Genomic DNA, 25,004 nt, shown 5'->3' with positions numbered 1-25,004 from the left:
CTTTATGGATATTTGAAATCTTCTCAGACTAATTCTGCCTTCCTTAAACTTAGCTCCCTTTATGACTGTAAAATTTCTTTTGGTAATGTGCTATACCACTTCATCATCAAGGTCTGACAACAATAAAATCTATATATTTTTTAATCCATTCTCTACCTCCTTTGCTCTGGAGAAAATACTTTGACCATGTAACACACTACACTAATGTCAAAGCACCAACACCAGCCTTTGTTGGTTTTAATATTGTTTAAAAAAAAATGGGAGGGTACTTAATACTTTGCAGAGTGTTCCACTTTCTACCAGAAATGGGGCTCTTGCACTGAACTTCTGCAATTCTTCAGTTGAAAGAAAGCAAAATGCATAAAGAAGTAATATTTCTGAATAACTTTAATTGAGCTGAACTGGATATATCTACAGATTTTAGCTAAGTCTGACTTTTAAAGTTGAGATGAAAGTCAAAACATGCAAAGAACTTGCCTGCAGGTTTCAACAGCCCTGCTCCACAGAAGTGTACATAGAGACCAGGAGGCAATTAATCCTGTGGATTTCTCCTGTGGACTGAAAGGCCCTGGCCCAGCACGGTTGGTGCTCCTTTCCAGTGCAGGTCTGACTACTGCCTAGCTTTCTTCTTTCTTAATGATTGAGGGAAAATGAAGTCTTATACTTTAGACACCAAACTCTTCTATTCTCTCACCACTCACCACAGAATCATAGAATAGTTTGGTTTGGAAAGCACCTTAAGATCATCTGGTGCCAAACCCTCTGCCATGGGCACTCGAACTAAACCATGGCACCCAAGACCACATCCAGCCTAGCCTTGAACACTGCCAGGAACAGAGCATTCACAGCTTCCTTCGGCAACCCATTCCAGTGCCTCACCACCCTTACAGTAAATAACTTCTTCCTTATATCTAGCTTGAACTTCCCCTGTTTCAGTTTAAACCCATTATCCCTTATCCTATTTCTACAGTCCATGATGAAGAGTCTGTAGCTGTCATCCCTGTAAGCCCTCTTCAATTATTGGAAGGTTGTTATGAGGTCTTCATGCAGCTTTCTCTTCTCCAGCCTGAACAGCCCCATGATTCCTACCCTATAAAGTCATCCTAGCGAGGATTTACTTTTAGAGTAAATTCTTATTTCTGCTTCTGGCCTCCACTTACTTCTTGGCTTAAGAAGCTTATTTGAGTGAAAGAAAAAGTAGGTGATGCAGTTCAAAAATGCTGAGATTGATTGTGCATTTTAATATTCTAGTAATACATTAAGTACTGAGAATACCTGCTTAGTTGGAGATGCAAAAGCTAAGTCTACAAAGTACATAAGTGCTCTTGAAATAGGCAAAATAACCCTGTGAATGACTCTGGCTTAACAATATAATACAACTCAATTTATTTTTTACAATAGGTTTCTATGAAGTAAAATATCAAAAGAAATCTGTACAGAGGGGCCTCATTGAGAGATAGCACTGAACAGAGAGCAGCAGCAGCTCACACAGGTAACGAGGGGAGAATGATACAGAAAGATTAAAGATAGGTAAAAAAACATGATAAAGATGCCATAAACTGTTACTGCAGATGAGTTACGGTGGTGGAGCCAGAACTGACAGATGAGTAGGCAGTTTTTCAATCTTAGGTACAAACAGAAAACCAGTTTTAACGTGAAAAATGGGAAAAAATGAGGAAAGAACCTCAGTGCTTCAGTTTCTCAGTGAGAAAGGGAAATTCAATGTAGGCTAAGGGGAAATATTGTAGTAAGGTAAAAACTGACTGCAAAAGGAAATAAATGAATAACAAGTAAAAAAAGAAATTGAACAGAAAATATGGAGAAATAACAAAATATTTTGCCAGCTTCAAATAAAACTGGGTATCTGGCTTGGTTCTACCAAGAGTGTTAGTCCAGAAGATAAATAATCTTATCAACAAACAATAACAACAAGCTGAACTAATATCATCTGAATTTTTGGGGGTTATTTGGAAGTCTTTAGCCATGTTAACTCTGTTTTCCATTGATCTCACTGCTTTGTGTGGGGTTTCTTTCTTTGATTTTTCTTTTTCTTTTCTCCCCTAAAATAATGTAATACACCTAAAGAATGATCAGAATATAAGGACCTGAGATAACAGTGTGTTAAAAATACAGCATTTTCCCAGCAGTGTGAGTGTTCAAGGCATCAAATAATTGCTAGGAACTTTTCAAGAGCTATTTCCTACATAATTCTATATTATATTAAAATGACCACCCAACAATAAAGTATGACCTGAACACTGACTTTTAGAAAGGCACATTTCAAAACAAAGTCTAGTGTCATTAGAATCATAGAATCATGGAATAGTTAGGGTTTGAAAGGACCTTAAGATCATCTAGTTCCAATCCCCCTGCCCTGGGAAAGGATGCCTCACACCAGACCATGTCGCCCAAGGCTCTGTCCAACCTGGCCTTGAACACTGCCAGGAATGCAGCATTCACAACTTCCTTGGGCAACAAATTCCAGTGCCTCACCCCCCTCACAGTAAAGAACTTCTTCCTTATATCCAATCTAAACTTCCCCTATTTAAGTTTGAACCTGTTACCTCTTGTCCTATCACTACAGTCCCTAATGAAGAGTCCCGCCCCAGCATCCTTAAAGGTCCCTTTCAGATACTGGAAGGCTGCTATGAGGTCTCCACGCAGCCTTCTCTTCTCCAGGCTCAACAGCCCCAACTTTCTCAGCCTATCTTCCTACTGGGGGTGCTTCAGTCCCGTGATCATCTTCGTGGCCCTCCTCTGGATTTGTTCCAACAGTTCCATGTCCTTTTTATGTTGAGGACACCAGAACTGCACACAATACTCCAAGTGAGGTCTCACGAGAGCAGAGTAGAGGGGCAGGATAACATCCTTCGACTTGCTGGTCACACTTCTTTTGATGCAGCCCAGGATATGGATGGATTGCCGGGATGCAAGTGCACACTGCTGGCCCATGTTCATTTTCTCACTAACCAACACCCCCAAGTCCTTCTCCACAGGGCTGCTCCGAATCTCTCCTCTGCCCAACCTGTAGCTTTGCCTGGGATTGCTCTGACCCAGAAGGAGGACCTTACAATTGTTATGGTTAAACTTCATGAGGTTGGCATCAGCCGACCTCACAAGCTTGTCAAGGTCCCTCTGGATGGCATTCCTTCCCTCCAGTGTATCAACTGAACCACACAGCTTGGTGTCATGAGTAAACTTTCTGAGGGCACACTCAATCCCACTGTCCATGTCACTGACAAAGATATTGAGCAAGACCAGTCCCAACACCAATCCCTGAGGGATGCCACTCATTACTGGTCTCCAGCCGGACACTGAGCCATTGACCACAACTCTGTGTGTGGCCATCCAGCCAGTTCTTTATCCACCTAGTGGTCCACCTATCAAATTGATGTCTCTCCAATTTAGAGACAAGGATGTTGTGTGGGACAGTGTCAAATGTTTTGCACAAGTCCAGGTAGATGACATCAACTGCTCTTCCCCTGTCCATCAGTTCCATCGCCCCATCATAGAAAGCCACCAAATTGGTCAGGCAGGATTTCCCCTTAGTGAAGCCATGCTGGCTGTCACCAAGCACCTTGTTGTTTTTCATGTGACTTAGCGTGCCTTCCAGAAGACTCTGCTCCAAGATTTTGCCAGGCACAGAGGTGAGACTGACTGGTCTGTAATCCCTGGGTCATCCATTTTCCTCTTCTTCAAAATGGGGGTTATATTACCTTTTTTTTCCAGTCATCAGGATCTTCACCTGACTGCCACGATTTTTCAAACATGATGGACAGTGGCTTCGCAACTTCATTCGTCAGCTCCCTCCAGACCCGTGGATGGATTTCATCAGGACCCATGGACTTGTGTGCATTCAGGTTCTTAATATGGTCTCAAACCAGATCCTCTCCTACAGTGGGCCCAAGGTCTTTATTTCTTCAGTCCCTGCTTCTGCCTTCCAAGACTTGGGTGGTGTAGTCAGAGCCTTTGCCAGTGAAGACCGAGGCAAAGAAGTCATTCAGAACCTCAGCCTTCTCCAGATGCAGGGTAGCCAGTTCTTCTAATAGCTTCTGGAGGGGGCTTATGTTGTCCCTAGTCTGTCTTTTATTTGCTATGTACCTATAGGATCACCCCCAGCTCACGTTCCCTGTTAGTGGATGAACAAGCCAATGCTTGGTGAATTCTGCTTCACAGTGATAGGAAGAGCCAACATCGAAGTATCCAAAGGAGATGCCGCTATGAACGTTTGGCTGCCACAAGCCAGTTATCCCTGTGGTAGCTTTTCTGACATCTCCTGCATAAAACCAAAAAAGCCAGAAGGATCGTGAGACCCCTCTTTCACTGCCTGTTCCCAAATCTTCGCTTGTGAAGCCAAGCCACCAATCAATCAATCGAACCTATAAAAACCCTTCTTGTTATCCTTAACATCCCTAGCCAAGTTTAATTCTAACTGGGCCTTAGCTTTCCTAACCTGGTCCTTAGCTTCCTGCACAGCATCCTTGTATTCTTCCCTGGCTCCCTGTCTTTGTTTCCATGTTTTATAAGCCTCTTTTTTCCTTCAAACTTTCCTCAGCAGCTCCTTATCCATCCAAGGAGGTCTCCTGGCCCTCCTGCTGCACTTCCTTCTAGTTGGGATGCAACACTCCTGAGCTTGTAGCAGGTGATCCCTGAATATCAACCAACAGTCCTGGGTCCCCCTGCCCTCTAGGGATATATCGCATGGAACCTTACTAAGCAGGTTCCTGATTTTCTGATTAATAGAATTTAGTCCAAAGGGAATTTATAATTAATAAGAATGTCCCAAGATATCTTAATTTGATTCAAAGTAAGGACTATGTTGAATGATAATGGAAGTATAAGCAGCATTTCTCCCACTCATTTTGCAGGAAGAGGTACGTTGCATGTACGAAGTAGCAAGATATAAGAGAAAATACAATTTTATTTTATAAATAAGTGTGAGAATGATGGATGAAATTTATGCTCGGAGATATCATAAAAGAAAAGGTAATTTGACTATGAAACATGTCAAGACCTAGGTTGCAGATATGATGCAACTTAGATTTTTTTTTTTATATTTTCTTTACCTGAAACTATTCTCTCATGTATTAATAAAGAAATATCAGCTGGTTCTAAAGTAATTTGTATCCTTAAAAATATCTTTAGTGTTAATAATTTTTTGAGACTGTAGCATGAATAGCTAGAAAAGGCATTGGTTTTTTTAGGATTCTTTTTAATTTTCTTTTTTTAATGACACATAGAATCTGATTCCTTTAAAAAAAGCCCCAAACATTCACAATTTGCAAATCTGATGGAATTTGTTGGACTATACCTGGAATATTTTATTTTACACCTTGAAAAAGAGAAAAAAAAAAAATCCTTTTGAAAATCTTGGCATAAAATTGATTATGCAACACCCTTTATTTGGCCTGGATGACCTAATGCTTTGTTCCTATCCTGTTCTGAATACCTTGGTGCCTAGAAAGTGCTTACAAAGTTTAATGGAATCAAATAAGAACTGTATTGGATTAATATATCTTTGGTGTGTGAGACAGATAAAAAAAGGATATTACCTTTCATGGAATTGATATAATGAGTGAAGAAAAACAATATGTTCCTGGTAGTTGAGAAAAAAAAGTGAAATATTAAAAAAGAGAGATAAGGGAGCTTTTTAGCCAGTTTGCCAACTAAGCCTTTTCCACCCCTATTTCTCACTATTCTAAAAATTACAATTACTTTTCAGTTTGTTGCCTCTATCAAAAAGCAGGTGAATTCTATTCTTTCTTGTCTGATATTATTGCAATGTTTCGGAGGGAGGTGCATTCTTTCATCTTTTTTCTAGCTGACTTCCACTATGGTGGTGCACAGAGTGCATGCATATATGTATGCAAAACACATTGTCTGCTCAGGAATTTCAATTACATCTTTAAACTGTATTATGTATCAAAGGAAATTATTCTAGCTCATAATGAAAACTGTTAATACAATTAAATGTTCCCTGCTTTATTTACCTTAATGTGTTTATTAATAGACCACAAAGTGAGTTAATGAAAATAGAAAAAATTTATTTTCTTTCCATTTTTTTTCTTAATGAACAGTTTCTTTAACTGTTTGCAAGGGACAGCTTTTATGATTATTTATTTCCTTTACAAATGAGCACTGGTAAGCATTTGAATTTGATTTCAGTCCAGTTTCCCACTGGCATAGACTGGATGATTTCATTTAAGGGTGTTTCTGATTTACCTCATTTTACGTGGAAAACTAACTGTGAAGCCAAAATCAACAGTCTAACAATAAGTCAAATTATAGTGAAAAGCATCTGCTTAACCAAAATGTTAAAACTTCTCTTTATACTTTGGTGTTTCTTATTTAAAGGAATTAAATCTCTTAAGAAACCATGGGAAAGGTGACTTCATTGCATTATTACTTTTAATTTCTGCAAAGAAATGAGTGGAAACAAAAAAAAAAACCTTAGTCCTAAGGAGAGTTTTGGAGAATTTCAGGATGTGCTTTCCGGAAAATCATTTGGCAAACAAATTCAACTGTGAATCACAGAATGCGGTCCTTTATATCATTATGATGACAAGTGGTTCTTCAGTACTGAGTGGCATCCTGCAGAGCTGAAAATGTTCCAGTAGGATTTGCCCAATGAATCAAATATCTTGTAATTGGATTTGTTACTTCTCTACAATAAAAAGCAAATGCCAAAAGGCAAGAATTTCTCTTTTTATTGTGTGCATGTGTTAGACTTTTTAATCAGCAAAATATTTATGCCAAAAGACAAGGATTTATTCATGATTTTCTATAGAGAAAACTATCTTAAAAATAACTAATATTCATAGTTAAGGAAAGCTACAATTAAAACTAAACATTTACTTATTTTTAGTATAGAGAGTGCAATGTACCACAAGTGCAGGCAAAACTGAATCTTTTTAGCATCTTAGCATTTGTTTACTGAACTAATTTTTTCAGCAGAATAAAATTGCTGAACCTATTTAATGACTGCAGAAAAAGAACATAATTTTTCATAAAGTTAAGTACTAAGGTAAGCATTTTATTTTATTTTTATTTTATTTTTTCTTTATCTAGGAAGCATCTGGACTAAAGTAGGATGTAGCTGTATGACAGAATAATATGTGAAACAGCACTAAATGTAATCATTAATTTACCATAGTTTAGACAAGAGACACAGATATTCCTATTTATTTTTTGTTTTCTTTTTCTTCCTTACAAGAGAGTGAAGTAGTAATATGCCTATCTTCTCTTCTATGAAACTTCAACAATTAACTTCTTCAGTTAATAACATGTGAGAAAGCTATGCTTCCAAGAAAAGAGATGATGCCACACCAACCAAGGAGGAATCCTGGAGATTTACTTACCTCTGGGGAGTCTGCTGGAGCTCTGTGTGTGTCAGTGTGATATTCTTGGTAACACTTTCTCTTCCCTTGGGGGATTTCAGTAGACTTAGAAAGAAACTTTAATTTTAGTTTATTACTTTCTGATGTTCCAGATTTCATTTAATATTATCTCTGTTCCAACTGAAAAAAAAACAAACAACCAACACAAGCACTCACAGGGAAAGTTTACAGTATTATGGAAAACAACAAGGTGGTTGGTGACACCCTGCATGGCTTCACTAAGGAGAAATCCTGCTTGACCAATTTGGTGGCCTTCTATGATGGTCCTACGGAACTGACAGACAGGGGTAGAGCAGTTGATGTCATCTACCTGGATTTGTGTAAAGCATTCGACACTGTCCCACACAACATCCTTGTCTCTAAATTGGAGAGACATCAATTTGATAGGAAGACCACTCAGTGGATAAAGAACTGGCTGGATGGCCACACAAAGAGTTGTGGTGAATGGCTCAATGTCCAGTTGGAGACCAGTAATGAGTGGCATCCCTCAAGGATCGGTGTTGGGACCAGTCTTGTTCAACATCTTTGTCAGTGACATGGACAGTGGGATTGAGTGTGCCTTCAGCAAGTTTGCCGATGACACCGAGTTGTGTGGTTCAGTTGATATGCTGGAGGGAAGGACAGTTCATTAGGGACTGTAGTGATAAGACAAGGGGTAATGTGTTAAAACTTAAACAGGGGAAGTTTAGATAGGATACAAGGAGAAGTTCTTTACTGTAAGGGTGGTGAGGCACTGGAATGGGTTGCCCGGGGGAGTTGTGAATGCTCCATCCCTGGCGGTGTTCAAGGCCAGGTTGGACAGAGCCTTGGGTGACATTGTTTAGTGTGAGGTGTCCCTGCCCATGGCAGAGGGTTGGAACTAGATGATCTTAAGGTCCTTTCCAACCTTAACTATTCTACGATTCTAATACCAGATAGCTTTTGGCTCCATCCATATACAGTTTTTACCCTAACTGGCACTCCAAAAGGTCACCTCTGCAGAATGAAAACAGCCTGGTGGAGTCCCACCTACCAGAGGTTTATCCTTAAGCACACACACAATTCTCCTAATGACAATGGTGTGGGTGACTCTTTCCTTGTACTGGTAGTCTTTATAGATGTGTTCAGTCATCTTTACAAGACTGTTTTAAAAGAGTTGAAAGAAATTGCAATGAGAAGATTTGGATCTCTTTCTGCAACAGTCATGACTGAAGTGTTTGTGGCTGCTTGCAGCTCTTTGTATAGCATAAAGTGAAATAATGATTTCCAAAATCATAAGAATCTTTGTCCACAGAGCCACAGCAGTGGCGGCATTCACCCAAGGGAAGTTAAGCACAGGAATGTTAAACCAGACCAGAAATATTGAGTTGGGCCCAAATATATACACCTGCAGCAAACCACAGATCAGGAAACAAGTTGCTCAGTTCTAAAAATACTGATAGAATAGGGTTGAAAAAAGCAAGAAACTGGCTATCACATCTTGTATGCTCACATCCATTAGGAAATAGGTATTGCACAGCCAGGTTTATACAAGAAAGTTCAAACAGTACAGAGTAGCACCAATTGTCACTGGCTTTAACTCAGAAAAAGGCTAACTTTATGTTGGTTTACTCATGTCTTTTTGGGATTAATATAACTCCACTAAGGGAATAAGAACCACCAAAGATACCAGAGGTTGTGAAACAGAATATGTCACCTATCCCCTACACTTTGTACTTTGGTTTGTAGGCAAGAAACCTCATTGTTCACTTTGTTCCCTTTCTTCTCATTTAAAACAAATGTCTTGCCTTTCTCTTCAGTTCCCATAGGTTTTTAATGGAAAATATAAGATTTGAAGAAATACATATTGCACTTTGATACTCTAGTACCTAGTATGGACGAACTTCTGGCTACTGCTTTTCATTCTTTGAAGACTAGGCTTTTTTCTTCATCTGAAATGGCACCTGGGGTTTTTCTACAGTGCCACAGATATTCTAGTAAAATACTGGAGTCAGATAATATGTATTAATATGCTACCTGGAAATATGATCACCAAACCCTCATAAAACCATAGGAATGACAGGATTTCTAGTCAGTGAGGTCTACACTGATTAAAATCCTGACTTAAAAGCACTGATCAGCTCTCAAATTAATTTCTCTAAAGCTATTTTTGTCCATGTGTAACTGACAGACAATTACTCTGAAAGTTCATTGTAACAGTTTGAGGCCTTCCCTAATGGCACAATAGCATATTTACAAAATGAAGAAAATAATGTACCAATTAGAATGAAGTGAAATTTATATCACATTGTCGTGGTTTAAACAAAGTCAGCTATAAATCACGCAGTCGCTCTCTCACTCCCCCCCACCCTTTTTGCCCTCCCTCTGCTCCTGGAAGGATGGGGAGGAGAATCAAAAGAATGCAACTCCCACAGGTTGAGATAAGAACAGTTTAGTAACTAAGGTATAACACAAATCAATACTGCTACCACCACTAATAATAATGATAAAGGAAATAACAAGGGAAGAGAATACAACACGTCACCACCCACCGACTGATAACCCGGCCCCACCAGCACCGACTGATATCTCCTCCAACCCCACAGTCCTAGCCCTTCCAGGTAACTCTCCGTTACATCCTGGGCATGACGTGCTGTGGTATGAAATACCTCTTTGGTCAGTTTGGGTCAGGTGTCCTGTCTCTGCTTCCTCCTGGCTTCCCCTCCTCCCTGGCAGAGCATGAGGCTCAGAAAGTCCTTGGCCAGACCAAACGTTTGAGCAGTAACTAAAAACATTGGTGTTATCAGCGTTGTTCCCAGGCCAAAAGTCAAAAACGCAGTGCTGCACCAGTTACCAAGAAGGAGAAAAAATGACTGCTGAACCCAGGACACACATTCATAACATCCAAGTAATTGCTCTTCATGCAAGTGAAGTGCTGGGTGATGAGTACAGACATGTGCAGCTGTACTGTGTTAATATATACTACTGGTCAGTATAATTTGATCAAATGTCACATCAAGACGTGTTAAGAAGATACTTCTCAAGGTTAAGTAAGAGCCTTTATAATAGCTATTTGTTCAACAGACTAGCAAAACCATTGTTAATATAGCTCTAATTAATTGACTGAAGTTATTACATTGTAGATGTTAATTCTGATAGCCACAGTATAATTAAATTCAGCATAGTTATTAGATATAGCAGTCCAAATTTATTAAAAATAAAGTGTGTGAAAGACAACAAAGTAAAAACAAAATCCTAAATTAAAATAGATTCAATAGAAATAATGACTAAAACTAAAGCAATATTAAACACTAAACTAATTGTAAATAAATCGGGCAGATAAACATAAGCTGAGAGGCACATAAAAGGTGAGCTGAGCTACAGCAGGACTGACATCAAATTTAACCATTCACAAATTACAATCACTCAATCACTCAATCACTCAATATGTATGTGTATGAATGTATGCATGACAACTGTGATATTCAGTAAAAAATGAAGTTTGAATAGCAAAATAAATTCTTGAAACTTTGTCTTTTCTTCCTACTGTTTCTTTTAATCAACTCAGTTAAACACTGCCATCATAGTAGTGACTTCTTCTGTACCAGTCTGTGATGCCAGTTATCAATGGAACCAGAGATCAAATCCAGCAGAGTTGGAACTAAATATGCCATACATATTCCTTAGAGGTTTAGTATGCCTTTTTGTGGTGTCTCCAAATAAAATACTCAAAAAACATTAAGAATGGAAAACTTACACAAAAAAAAAATATTTTGGCAGTTATTGCAAAAGACCAAATATAAGTAAAAAAATCACTGAAAATAGTAACAAAGGGTTTCTAACACACCAAGTCTGAAAAAAAATATGCTCTTCCTCTATGCAAAATTCAGCAATGGTAAAAAGCAACAAGAACAGGATTTTGTCCACTACTTCACATACTCTGGAAGACTTTATCATTCTTCTACACAGATTATTAAAAAAAAAAAGTCAAAACCCATTATGTATTTATTAAACTAGTTGATACGTACATGAATAATTCTTTGGCACTTCTAGAAGTATTAAAGCCTAGATGTCTACCATATTGTGTGAAACCTAAATTTGTCAATGAAAATCAGTCCAGGTACAGTCTTTTCTGAAAAGAAAAAAGAGCTACAACAGTATAATACAGTAGGTTTATTAGTAATCTGCCATATAAAATAAACATTGTACAAACAGATATATTGTTGAAATTGTGAAGGTTTCTACCCATCCAAGCTTTGTCTAATGCAGTAATTTGTAGACATTAGTTACAAATAGCCTTTCTTCTTTATTCTATTAAATGAAAATTAGTGACATACAAGGAAGACAAATTTAACTATAGTCTTAATAACACCAATGCACAAAACAGAGCTTGTAACTGAAACAGCATCAAGTTAGGCTTCTTGAGATAAGAAATATGTTTCAGAAGCTCCGTATTAATTAGATTGGCTTACATGAATTTTCTCACTTTGTTGTTGCTTGCTTTATGATATTAAAACAAGAAATGACAACACCAAGTTCCTCAAAAGGAATGTCTTTCAGTCTGACATTTTTGACTCTCATCAATACTTTCAAGGACAGAGAGATTTGTTTTTCGCTAGAGTGACTGTTTCAAATCCCTGCTGCAAAGTTGGATCAAACACATATGCTAGATGGTCTTAATGGTGTCTAGTTAAGGAGTATCTACCACATCCCTTGTCACCATGCTCCAGGGTTTTGTTGCCTTATAATTAAAGACTTTACTTAGATCATGGGGGTTTTGTTACAAAACTAAGCTGTTTTTTTTCCTTATTCTTCAGGTAACAGAACTGGAACAGAATTTATCTTCACCTTCACTGTAATCTGTTGTTTATCATTTTTAATGAGAAGGGTGTTTTGTCTGCCCTTAGTCTTCTCCCTCCCCTCTCCTCCAGAAAATATATAACTTCATTATATCCCAAAGATTCTATTTTTTAAGCCTCTTATTCTTTCTATCGTTATTCTTGCAGTGTTAAGGAGTAACAGGTATTATTTTGTGATGTAATGACACAGTCATAATTTAAATAAATTATTATCATCAAAACAGAGGTAATTCAGAACAAAGTCAGACTACCACCCTGCCTAAAACTAATATCCAGTTTCAAATGGCAACAGGTTGCCATTTAATGATGGTTCTAGAGCAAACCAGAAGGTAAATCTGCACCTAGTCTACAGGGAACTTGTGATTTACATTGGGTATAAAATGAAGACACTGTTTTAAAAGGTGTGGCCTGCTTATTATAAGTACAATTGATATTCTTATTACTCTGTTCTATGTATCAGTCTTTATTAATGCAATCCAATGCAAGTGAGAGAGATTGGAGATGTACTTCCTGAATAATAGGACAGGAGCAGAACAGTGGTCCCCATTTCTCTTGTTCCCCTAGCAAATTATTACTGGTAGTTCATTTGCTCATCTTTGAAAATGCATTTGTCTTTTTTTTTTCAATCAGAAATTATTCTATGAAAAATTTATCTGTTTGTGCATACATATTACTGTAGCACCTAAAAGCTCTGTGCTTTTATTAATCCTCCTTCTGCTGTGTATTATAATGCAGAGTACAAGGTCATTTCATTTACAAAGATCTTAGAAATCGCGGGTAAAACAAGAGACAACTGATGAATGTTTAAAACAAGAGATAGCTAATGGACAGGAAATGACAAGTGTACAAGGGAATAACAAGACAATACTAGTCACTGTGATAGGCAGCAGTCTCATCACAGAGTCACTTTAAACACTGTGAACACTTTGTTTCCCTTTAGGTAACACTTAAATTTAGATATTTTAAGGCAAGACTAAATACAGAGGAGGGAATAAGAAATTAGTTTCTGGATGTTTTGTGAGAGTTAATTCTGATAATGAGTTGCAGTTTGTGGAATAGAAATAAGGTGATTGTTTCACAAGAAAGCAATTGGTTTCATAAAGAATGGTAACATGTGCTGGCTAGAAGCAGGAGGTAGTGTCTTAACACCAAATAAGTAGGAAGATATTGGAAGTAAATATGCTTTAAAAAGTCCTGAAAATAAAGGCAAGTTGAATATGTCTGATAAAGAAGAGAAAACCAGAAACACATAACTGTCAATTCCAGTGCATAGCTTTACGTTTCTTTACAATAACCTGTATTTCAAGTTTCAGTCTTTTTATACACATAACAGTGTGCAACATGTAAAAATCTAAGCATGTTTATTCCCCCATCCCCTCAATTTGTCTGAGATGCAAGTCTCGAATCCATGCAACATAGGCTATTAACATAAATTAGTAAAGAGAAAGCACTGAAACAGACTGAAATATTAATTATGCTCAGCTGGTCTTTGCTGAGTGCATTGCTAAAAGGTGTCCAGTGGTAGACCAGCGTAGCCGTATTTGTACGCTCACTGTGTTGATAGGTATACACAGTGTCTGTGAGATGAGTTTGATAATGAGTGTCTGTTTGGCATTCACTCTGCATGAAACACTGGCTGGCAAGCCTGGAATTTTATTGATCAAAGTGGGCAGTGTGAGAGCAAGTGGGCAAAACACCAGCTAATGGTAGCCAGAAGCATTTGTTATCACCCAGAGTGAACGCCTGTCTCCTCATTTAAGTACTGATTGAAACAAATTTCTTTACAATTCCTCAGAAAGGTGTCTTTGACTATACAGTTTTTGATGTTTGAGTTGTCTGTCCTTTGGTATGTACTGCAAGAAAATGAATCTTGATTTTCAAGATTAGTTTCTATGTAAATTACTGCAGAGTGTTACACGCACCTGTTGTACAGGGAGACTCTCCAAAGCCTTTAGGCCTTTTAAACCTCACTCAAGCTTTATTTGAGAGCCAAGTTGAGCTTAGCTGGCCTTGTCTTGCAGCTTTAGGAAAATTAGCAATTTTCCACAGAAAATTGAAACAAGAGAGTACCCAAGTCATATTCACTCAATTCAAGTCTCATCTTGCACAGATACAGCTTTACAGTTGAAAACTAGAAAATGTTAAGAAATTGGAACATGCACTTTCATACCTACAATTCTATGTGCCTTACAGTTAGAACTCTTTTCTCTTTTTCTTAGTAAATATACATATGCAGATTAGGTTTTAACAGAATAATGTTCAACATCATGTAAAATTGACAGAAGGAAAGAAACTGTTGTCTATATGGCCTGTCATTTTAAACAATTTTGAAGTTTCCCTTTGAATAAGGATTGATGTTCATAACATTATTCTAGGTTCAGCTACGGCAGTCAAACCACAACAAACACTATTATTTAAGTAATGATCTTAAAATGCATATATTTATACTTTATCCTGTACATGTAAAAGGATTATGGATTTTTCAGGCCTAAAGTAAATGCAGCCAAATATTTTTGCAGTATGCTATACAGACAGATTGGCATGTGATAAATTCATAAGCCAGGCTTCTCTAGCATAGGAAAAGACTAAAGCCTTGAAGAGAATGGCTAATATCATTGCCAGGTAAGGTTTAAGAACTGTGTGTGGTAATGATTTTCATAATTTTCCTTTTTACCTCAGAAGATGGCTGTTCTTACCTGAGAACTGCACTTGATTTAAAATTCAGAATTTCATTTATTATACCAAAAATCTCTTAAAAGTCAATAATAGCATATAGTTTGTGCAAAGCCTTCATTTTTCTGAAAGAAACTAGCTTCAGAAACCTACAGCTTTCAAGATGCATTTACCCTTTGCCTGTTTAATTGAAAACAAGGATGTCATAGGTGATGGAAATTTCTGTTGATCAGGAGGAGAAAGTTGCAAATTTTTGCTGCTTCTCATGGTACCCTACAGCCTTTTTGGCATTTTTGAAGGCATTTTCTGAGTTGGGAAAGAAGGAAAGAAGAGGTTAAAAAATTATCTGCACTGCTCTGTTTCAGCTGTCAGTCATAACGGCCACTAAGGCTAGATGTTCACCCTTCAGGCAGTTCTGTTACTGCAGCTCAAAATGAGCCCTGTCTAAGCAGAAACATACAATTATTTCAATCAAATTATTCTTGCGCTACACAATACAATTACCCCGCTTAATTTGGAAGATAAATTAATTGAAGAATGATTTTCCTTTTTTGCATATCCCTGTGTGGGATATTCATAACAGACAGTTGAAACACTTGACTTTCATGCCAGAGTCTCTAAGAGAATCTCTATTTTAATCAGAAGCAGACTTTGTTTCGGCTCTTTCCTTTTAGGGAGAGGAAGAGGTTTTTCACACTGCAAGTCATCTCTTACATTTGCACAGAGTCAACATGTAAAAGTGGAAAGAGAGAAGTCATGCTTTATCAAGATTTATTTTCTTTTTTTTCCCTCTTCCACAGATGAAGATTGATTGAAAAAAAGAGTTCAGAATGAATTTCTCTGAATATCTATCTCTCACACTGATGCTGGTTCAACTTTGGCCTTGCTCTCCAAGCATGCAGAACTGCTTGGCTCAAAACACATATCAGTCTTTCACAGCAGTTCGAAGAGTGAAACGTGGCTGGGTGCGGGAGCCACTTTTCGCAACTGAGGAACAGACTTCAGTGGTGCCCGTGTATGTTGGACAGGTATGATAAACAATGATTCAAGGATGGTACAAGGTTAGATTTAACGTGCTGATTAGCAGCTTGTTACCTTGACTTGGAAGACCAAGCATCTCCAGCAACCTGTCAATATCAAAAAAAAAAAGCAAAAATTGAAGCTTTGGGAGCTGCAATTGGTCAGCACATCTCTCCTTTACTGTGACCTAACTTAGGGTCAGAGACCTCCAAGAGCTTGAGGTTGTGGCAGTACCAAGGACCTTCCTTCACCTACGTCTGCTGTCAAGAAAACTCCACATTCACTCTGTTACTAAAGCTGTCTCCATATACAGCAGATGAAGGTATCAAGATAAAAAATTCTTTTCTGTTTTCTGAATGAAGGTTAAGGACTTATCAACATCTGGCAATTTCCTTGTGCTATTTTTAGCAGGGCATCAAAGCAGTCATACTGAGCGTAGTGTAGTTTACAAACAGTATTTAGCATGATTTTATATTACATTAAAGTAGCAGTTGATTTACCCCTCATTAATTTTTAATGAAGCAGATTAATACTAAATCCTTTTACCACTGAGAAACTACAGGAAGTGGCGTGGTTCATTAGATTAATGTAAATTTAGCACAAGGAGCAATTATTTTTCACTCTCCTTTAAAAATGTGCTTTAAGATAATTGCCTTAATTGTCTTAAGATAGGCTTTATCTACCACTTTCTTCTCTCTCTGCTGATAATTATTATTATTATTAAATACTTTTTTTCTATGCTAGAAATAATTGTAATCTTGAGATCTAGTTTCCTTTTCTTTAAGGCAATTTCTAGATGAATGAACCTAAATAAGCTTAACTGCCAATTAACTAGCACTAAGATTAAATTGGGCCCAAAGGGTGAAGTGTTCAAAATTCATTAATTACTCTTTCACTGCTCCTTGGAAGTAACTACTATAGAAGTGTGATGTCTCACTTACTAAAAGGAAGTGTAGACATACTGATTTTTTTAATAATTATTACTTTTCCATAGCTTGAAAACAGTTTCTTGTAAAGAAATTTCATAACTGTCCTATATTTTCACAAAGCTTTAGAAAAAATTCATAATCTCTCCTTTATATTTCTCACAAGTAAATTATAGGGATTTTTTATTGAAGAGTATAGTTAATTTATTTCAGTCTAAGCACTGTCCAATCAGACATATGTTTTTGTGCCTTTTTATTGAGATTATGATTTTCTTTTGGTAAATAAAATTATAATTTATAATTAACACACAAATTTTTAATAAATAAGGCCCTGAAGGAGACAACATCAAAGAAAATGAAAAGGTAGACAATCTATTTTTAAGTCACTATTCCCACTTCTCATCTACAACAAAAAGACCATGAATTCTTTTCTGTCCAGGTTAATAAAACAGGTAAGCTCAGGATCTTAACTATGCTTTCTTAACAAATATCATTTGTAAAAGACCTCTCATTTAACATGATCAGGGGCATGAAAATATATTTGGGGTAAATGATGCTACATGAAGTGGTTCAACACAGGTTATGTCTAAAAAGGCAGTGCGATGCACACTTCTCTAAAGGTTTGGTGCACTCTGTGATCACATCTGAACCCCATCTCTGGTTAAAGATCTAGATATACACCACCTTTCCCATGCCCTGGGGTTCATGAAAAGGAAACCAAGATTATGGATCAAAAAAAATCTGTGGTGCCCCCTAGCCAGATACTCAATTTGCGTGGTGTTAAAATGAATTTAGCCAGATCGCTCACAAAGGGCCAGACCTGCCCCATATTTTGCACAACTACTTAATTACAAAACATTTCACTTTAAGTTGTTCATATTTTAAATAGTTCTAAATCCTGAGAAATTAAGTTATTGGTATTTAAAAAGCAGTTGCATATTGTTAATATGAACAGAACTGGTTTGTTGTCATGAACAAATGAAACTGGACCACAGTGATCTCCAGGGCTCAACTTCATCAGAGGAATCATCATCATAAAGTTCATCTTAGCAAGACAACAGAGGATGCAGATATTCCTGGAGGGAAATGGAAAATGTCTATCATTTTATTTCAAAATAAATAATATAGGCTTATACCACAATAGCATTTCATCTCTTTAATATTTCAACAGAAATAGAGCTGCCTTTCATATTTACACTTAGTATTGCTGAGTACAAAAAATATATACAAAACTCACAAAGTACCTTGTCATTTGTAATAATAAAAAATTTAGATAATGCTTAATGACCTTATCTTTTTCAGCAGAAGTTTATGAGACCTAATGAAGAAACAAAGTAAAGTAGGCACTTACATTCATTCCCTTCAATTCAAAGCGGCTGAAGCAACTTTTTTTCAGGTTTACCAGAGAATTATATGTTTATTATAGAAAAACTTTAAAACTGAGCCCTGACTGGAAGAAAATGTCACAGTACCCTCTTTTAAATTAGCTCAGTAGTGACAGCACTCATTGTAGAACAAAATAAAAAAAACCCTTACAATGCAAATTCCAAAACTTTGCACCTCCCAAAATGTGGCTAAACTTTTCTGGTTTGTATTTGCAGGTGCAATCAAATTTAGAGCAGGATGGCAAAATAAAATACACTTTGACTGGGGAGGGAGCTGGAAGCATTTTTATCATTGATGAAGATAACGGCAAAATTTACGTGACACAAAAGCTGGATAGAGAAAAGAAGCCCTTCTACGCTCTAAGAGCACAAGCAATTAACACGAGCACTCAGCTTCCTGTTGAACCTGATTCAGAATTTATTATCAAGGTTCGAGATGTCAATGATCATGAACCACAGTTCTTGGGTGGACCTTACATGGCTACTGTTCCAGAGATGTCACCTGAAGGTACTGCATGGTGTGAACCAAACTCTTTAATTGCTGACTTTTTTTCCAGATAGCTATATTGATATAAACATTTAATAACGTATTTTATAGACTGCCTTTCAGTAAGAAGAAAACACACTATTTTATAAGGTTGGAAATTTTCAAAGGCATATGTTTAAACTGAAGGTTGTACACACCTCTGTTTAATATCCTGGCTTTCAAATATTTAGATATCCACATATATTCAAGTCCTTTTAAAAAATCTGCTTGGATACATGCTTGGATTGACAATAGATAGATGTCTTTCTCATCAGTAATTTAGTCTTGAAATGGGTACACATTTAAAACTATAATATTGCAATTTGAAATAGGTAGAGTACTATAGCCAGTTGATCCTCTAGAGGAGACATGGGACTGACCTATTTCATAGAATCATAGGATAGTTAGGGCTGGAAACTACCCTCTGTAGTATAAATCATATTGTACTGTAATTGCAAAAGAATCACAATCACATGACAGGCACTCACAATTTTCTGTTTTCCCCCCACCCAAAGAGGGAGATAGTTCCTTTCTTATAAGTAATGTGTTCAGAACATGAATGGTATGGAGCTGATATGGGGCTGATGTCATGACCATCCTTACATCATATGTGATGCTTACCTATTTAAACTGTCAAGCCTCTTTCCCATCAGTCAGCTTCACTTCTGATTTCCTAAGCACATGAATTATAATTTTTCTTGTCAAGAGGAATAACTTAATCCCAACACTTCTTTCCCACCTCCGCATGATCAAACAGATATGTACAATGATCTGTCATGTATGTGGAAACTCAATACAATAAATATGAAGCAAATAAACATCTGAAAAAAAATATATATACACATATATGTGTACATACTCATATGCATACATAATCATAGAATAGTTAGGGTTGGAAAGGGCCTTAAGATCATCTAGTTCCAACCCCCCTGCCATGGGCAGGGACACCTCACACTAGACCATGTCACCCAAGGCTCTGTCCAACCTGGCCTTGAACACTGCCAGAGACAGAGAATTTACCACTTCTTTGAGCAACCCATTCCAGTGCCTCACCACCCTCACAGTAAAGAACTTCTTCCTTATATCTGACCTAAACTTCCCCTGATTAAGTTTGAAACCATTACCCCTTGTCCTATCACTACAATCCCTAATGAAGAGTCCCAGCCCAGCACCCTTATAGGCCCCCTTCAGGTACTGGAAGGCTGCTATGAGGCCTGCATGCAGCCTTCTTTTCTCCAGTCTGAGCAACCCCAACTTTCTCAGCCTGTCAAATGTCTATAGCATACAGATATGCCTGTCATATAATGTCTATGACATACAGATAAATCTTTAAAAAAAGAAGTATGAATGCAGCTGACATAAAAAGGTATGCCAGAGATACTGCTATCATCAAATATTTTTTTTTAATCAAAGAAATGTATCTGTTATTAAGATAAATTTGAAAAAATATTGTAAAAAATCAAAGGATTCTTTAAGCCTTAGAGAAACTATTCCAGTAATGTTTTAAATTTATGTCTCTCTTTCTTTGGGTTATTTCTTTTACAAATAATATTGAAAAAAATTCAAATATTGTGCTACTTAAAGAGCTATGAAATAATGAGGTCATTAACGTAATAACATCAGTGATCATTAAATGTAATAAAAACTATTTTTCATTCAGCATTACCCATTCAACTTTTAGGGCAGATTCAGTCAATCTTTCACAGGGAGCTGTAAACTTTGTCTTTTGCCAGAATGGACAGGAGTTGCAGGAAGAGGATATTCATGCTTGGGGTTTAATCAAAAGTGGGGTTAGTATCCTAATTTCTGCCAGGAAATTCACTACCAGCTACAAAAGATATCCACTTAATCAATTTATTCCTTAGACATCCTGCTTATACAGCCTTCTACCAGGGAAATCATTTTTGGGTGTATGATTGCCATTTTTTATGCCATTTTCTCCCATGCAGACTTATTTTTTCTACAGACTTTTACACTGAGGTTTTTGTCAAATTACTTTTTCTTGACATAATCAGATGGTTCTTCAGAGGGTACCTCTAGCCTTTCCATCTTGGTCATTCATGCAGGCGTGCAGATAAGAGAATAGGTGCCTTATCAAAGACTTTTGTCCTTTGGGGTTTATTTCAAATGTGATTGCAATAATAATGGGCATAGTTCATTGTCTAGAATTATGTGTGTATTTGTATCTGGTATCACACAAATTTAAGACTTTGACAATGCTCTTTTTCCTTTTTTTTTTCCCTTTGTTGCAAAATGTTTTTTATGAAGCACTTGGTCTCTTATAAAAGTGGTTTTAAAATAGCTGATAACTTAACTTTATTTAAACTCACAGTTTCTGTAACCGTCCATAAAAGTATACAAAAAATTGACTTAAGTGTTCTTTCTATGTTACCTTTCTGTCTTAATGATGAGCTCCTATCTTAAGGATGAGCATATTGAAAAAAAGAATTAAAAAAATCTGAAGTAACACCACATTACATTGGTCAATATAGGTGAAAAATAACATAAGATCCCTGTGTGCCTCCTCTCTCAGACACAGACTACCTGAAATAGTAAACACTAAGATTTGCAATCATCCGGTGTATGGTATGTGAATCTAAGTCAGTGCTATGGATCTTGATATATTTTCTACACTGCTTCTCCTACGTTTTACCTGTCCAGCACTAATATTATAGCTATTTCAGAGATCGGTCTTTTACCTACTTTTCCATGTAATGCTACTACACTACTGGTGTACTACTGTGTATATCTGGCATATAGAATGTAAGTAGAGTGGTGTATAACAGTTTATACCTTAATAATGGTCAGCTCCAGTGCATGTAATGGCTGAACCAGGTACCATGAGGACTTCTCTGTGCTCACTTACTCTGCTTTTCAGAGGATAGGGACTGAGGTGAAACATTTCAGTGTGTATCCTAAAGCATTAATCTTTACATGGAAATTTTTAAGCTCACAGTATATAGAAACAGTAACCAGTGAAAATTTGCAATATTGGTACCATGATGGTATCAGTATCAGTGTTTTTCTCCTAGTAAAATAGAATATCCTCTTGCATAATGGGGGATGTAGACTGGAATTAGTTTAAATTATACAGTTCAATAGATTTGCACTTTAGTCTTTTTCAGAGCTCTCTAGCAGTTCAACACACTGATGCTAGATCTAGAATCTCCTAGCAATTTCCTCACAGAAAACATGCTCAGGAAGTGTGACCAATACTTGGGAAAGCAGTTCACTGTTAGTGAACACTTTGTCTGAAGCTAAGATAGAATTATTTGCAGCTGGCCACTTGTCTCAGAGAACCACAAAAAAAACCAGAAAATCTATGCAGACAAATTTGCCTAAAGTTAAGCAGAAATATCAATATAAATACACAAATAGGCCAAAAGATTAGAATACATTTTACTTCTTCCTTGTCTCTCTTTTAGGTTCAGCACTAAATTTTATTAAGATTTTATATGCAAGTGGCACAGTAAATGAAAAGCGTGCCAGCAAATGGACTCTTCTGATAACACAGGCCTGTGCTTTTCCCTAAGCCATTTGGTACAATTATACATTAAGTATCTTCGATATACCTGTTAAACTTGTATTAATGCAGTATGTCTGACAAAACAGTTAAGACTCACATGCAATGATGCATGGGTATTTAATGTTTTTATAGATTTTAAGTTCCAGTTAGAAAAATTAATAACAGTTTGCCATATGAGGGCCCTGTAGTCTACTCAATGGGTTGCAATATATATTTGGCACTAATATGTTTTGCTAAGAAGGGTAAAATGAAGGCTTCAGAAATACAAAGAAAAATCTTATACAGCAACCAGCAAAATGTAGTTTGCCTTAAATCAAGATACTAAAAAGCAATAAATGTGTAAGCATGTTTGCTATCCAGTTCAAGACATTGCTTATAAAGAAAACCACATGTTTGGGGCTAAACTTTACATCAGCATCACACAGACTCCCATATTCAAAACCACATGTTTGAAAGCCTACACAGTTAATTTGCCCCTGCCATGATGTCCATTTTCACATACATGTTGTGAAACTGTATCATAGTTCAATTGTCAATTATATCATGTCATGCCTGCAATGACAAGAGTTGGATTTTGGGGGCTATTTGGGTTTTTTTGTTTATTTGTTTGTGGGATGATTCTGTGTTAATTGGTTGTTTTAAAGATATTGTTTGTATCTGATCAATTATTCTTGTCCAATCATGGAGTTACAAAAAATGGCTTTTTGGAGTTTCTGACTACGTAACATTCACATTGTAATTTCTATCACTAAAATAGAAATGCATAGGTAAATATGATTTCATCCAGTAAATGGTTTACTTTTTTTTTTCTCTGCAGGCTAACTGTACAAAGAAAAACAGGCTTCATGGCAGTGAAAAATTAAAAAAGAAAAGCATATTCAAATGCAGGATAACCTTTTTCTTCTGCTTAGTCTATACATAGTTTATATGTCTATATGTAATGTAGAGTCTCATAGAGTGATCATGAAATCTTTGTCATAAAAAAATGTGTGGGAAAACTATGCCTTCTCTTTATATGGTCTATGGCCTCTTCAGTTTAGAAATAGTCTTCCTCCTGAGAGCATAGGACATCTGCTATTGCTTTTCCTCCAGGTCATCTCCCTCTTTCCCAGGTGCCCCTTGCTAGCTTACCTTTTCATTATATCCAACAGCTGCACCTCACTGAGCCTAAGCAGGCAAATTCCATGCTTCTGCCTCCTGCTATACTCTGGAAGAGTCAAGAGGCAAGCAGAAATGTAGCGTGAGGCTTAGAGAAGGAGCAAAAGCTGGTTTAGATTCAACATTTTGTACTAATGGTTAGAAATCATGCAGAAAATGTATCTACCTTTAAATGAGTGAGATGTACAAAAGCTGTAATAACATTGCAGTCCTACATATGTTGGATTTTGTTCCTGATTTATTAAATATGGTGCTGTAAACAGGTCAATTTCTAAACGCAGTTCTGGGTGCTTGGGTTTATTTAGTATAAAAAGTCATTTATAACAGACTGTACTTCTTCTATTATTCATTACTCCCTTCCTTACTAGCACTCCATTTTTTTTTTCTTTCAAAGTGACTGCATTCAAGTAATATTCAATTGTCTTACAGGATGAATTTCCTGTATTAGAACAGTTTCCATAGACTGTAGCTGACACAAAATTAATGGTTTTGTAGTTGAAGATTTCCTTTACCGTTCGGTCTTATTAAAAATACTGTTATTTCTGAATCATATATGTACCCTGGTTAAATATTAATCTGTCATTTTAAATTTAACATCTGCACACATATTTGATGCATGCCTATATGTCATAAGTTCGGTATCGTAGGTATGTTTTGAAGGACATATAACTCCAAAAGACAGTGGCAATTGATAACATTTCCATCTACCTCTATACTGAGAGAAGATAACATGCATTATGGAATCACTTCAAGTGCTGCTGAATAAACTGAGAGAAAATGCAACGGATTTTTTTTTAAATAATCAAAATATTTCATTCAACATACCCTTATATGAGAAAGCCTTCTTAATTTCTATTTAAAAATAAAAGTATGGAACTGCTGGAAAATTCAGAAATGATATATTTGTTTTACTGGACATAAGTATCAACCTTGAGTTTGTGTTTCTGGTCTAACTCTTTGCACATCATAGTTTCTTCTTTTTTTCTCCTCCAGCTATACTAGTAAGCAAATGCAACCGTATGAATATATGCCAGAAAGTTTTAGAAAGTAGCTTGACTACCTGCCATTATTTACAAGAAGTGATATTTGTATCCTTATGCAGAACCTAGATGAGGAAAAAAGACAAAAATAACGATTACCTTTCAAAATGATGTTACTGTGAATGTTTCTAATCTCATGGCATTGATGCTGCCATGAGATTGCTGTCAGTCTTGTATTGAGGACATAACCAGCTTCCAGCCAGAGATGGAATCAAGTTCTGCAGATTGATTCTGCTGCAGTTTTGCACTACAGATTCTGCTGTCTCTCTTGCAATGGGACAGGCTCATTAAAGACTCAAGAAAAAAAAATATTACCAGAGCCCTGTTATACGTCTTGGCTGCTTTGCTTGCTAACAATTAATTTCTTCAGTAGGCCTACTGGTGATAAAGTGGCTGTGTTTTCTTATTTCCATGGGAAATTTCCATAAGATACTTTGAAGAATATACAAGGGCAAGAGAAACAATTTTCTGTACTCCATTCACATATCAGAAGATATGTAGGATTTTAAGCAACATACAGTGCTGAAAAGTCATAT

The 25,004-nt window shown here is 36.7% G+C and overlaps 1 protein-coding gene across 3 annotated transcripts in view; it reads left to right on the top strand.

Moving 5' to 3' along the window:
* LOC133266998 (cadherin-19-like) overlaps window positions 1-25,004 on the top strand; it is a 116,059-nt gene that overhangs the window by 64,091 nt on the left and 26,964 nt on the right. For 2 of the 3 annotated variants that reach the window (XM_061448862.1, XM_061448861.1), the window contains exons 2-3: window positions 15,688-15,915; window positions 18,435-18,726. In XM_061448862.1, the coding sequence (XP_061304846.1) occupies window positions 15,718-15,915; window positions 18,435-18,726 (490 nt within the window). In that variant the 5' untranslated portion in view covers window positions 15,688-15,717. Of the gene's footprint in view, window positions 1-6,938; window positions 7,025-15,687; window positions 15,916-18,434; window positions 18,727-25,004 lie in introns of those variants that run through there. The other variant, XM_061448863.1, reaches the window with a different exon arrangement.

This window comes from Pezoporus flaviventris, unplaced genomic scaffold, assembly GCF_033815535.1.
Source record: "Pezoporus flaviventris isolate CSIRO_AGI_PZ_B2104156 unplaced genomic scaffold, CSIRO_AGI_Pfla_v1 ptg000007l, whole genome shotgun sequence".
NCBI classification, from domain to species: Eukaryota; Metazoa; Chordata; class Aves; order Psittaciformes; family Psittacidae; genus Pezoporus; species Pezoporus flaviventris.
This window is presented reverse-complemented; position numbering and strand designations above follow the sequence as displayed.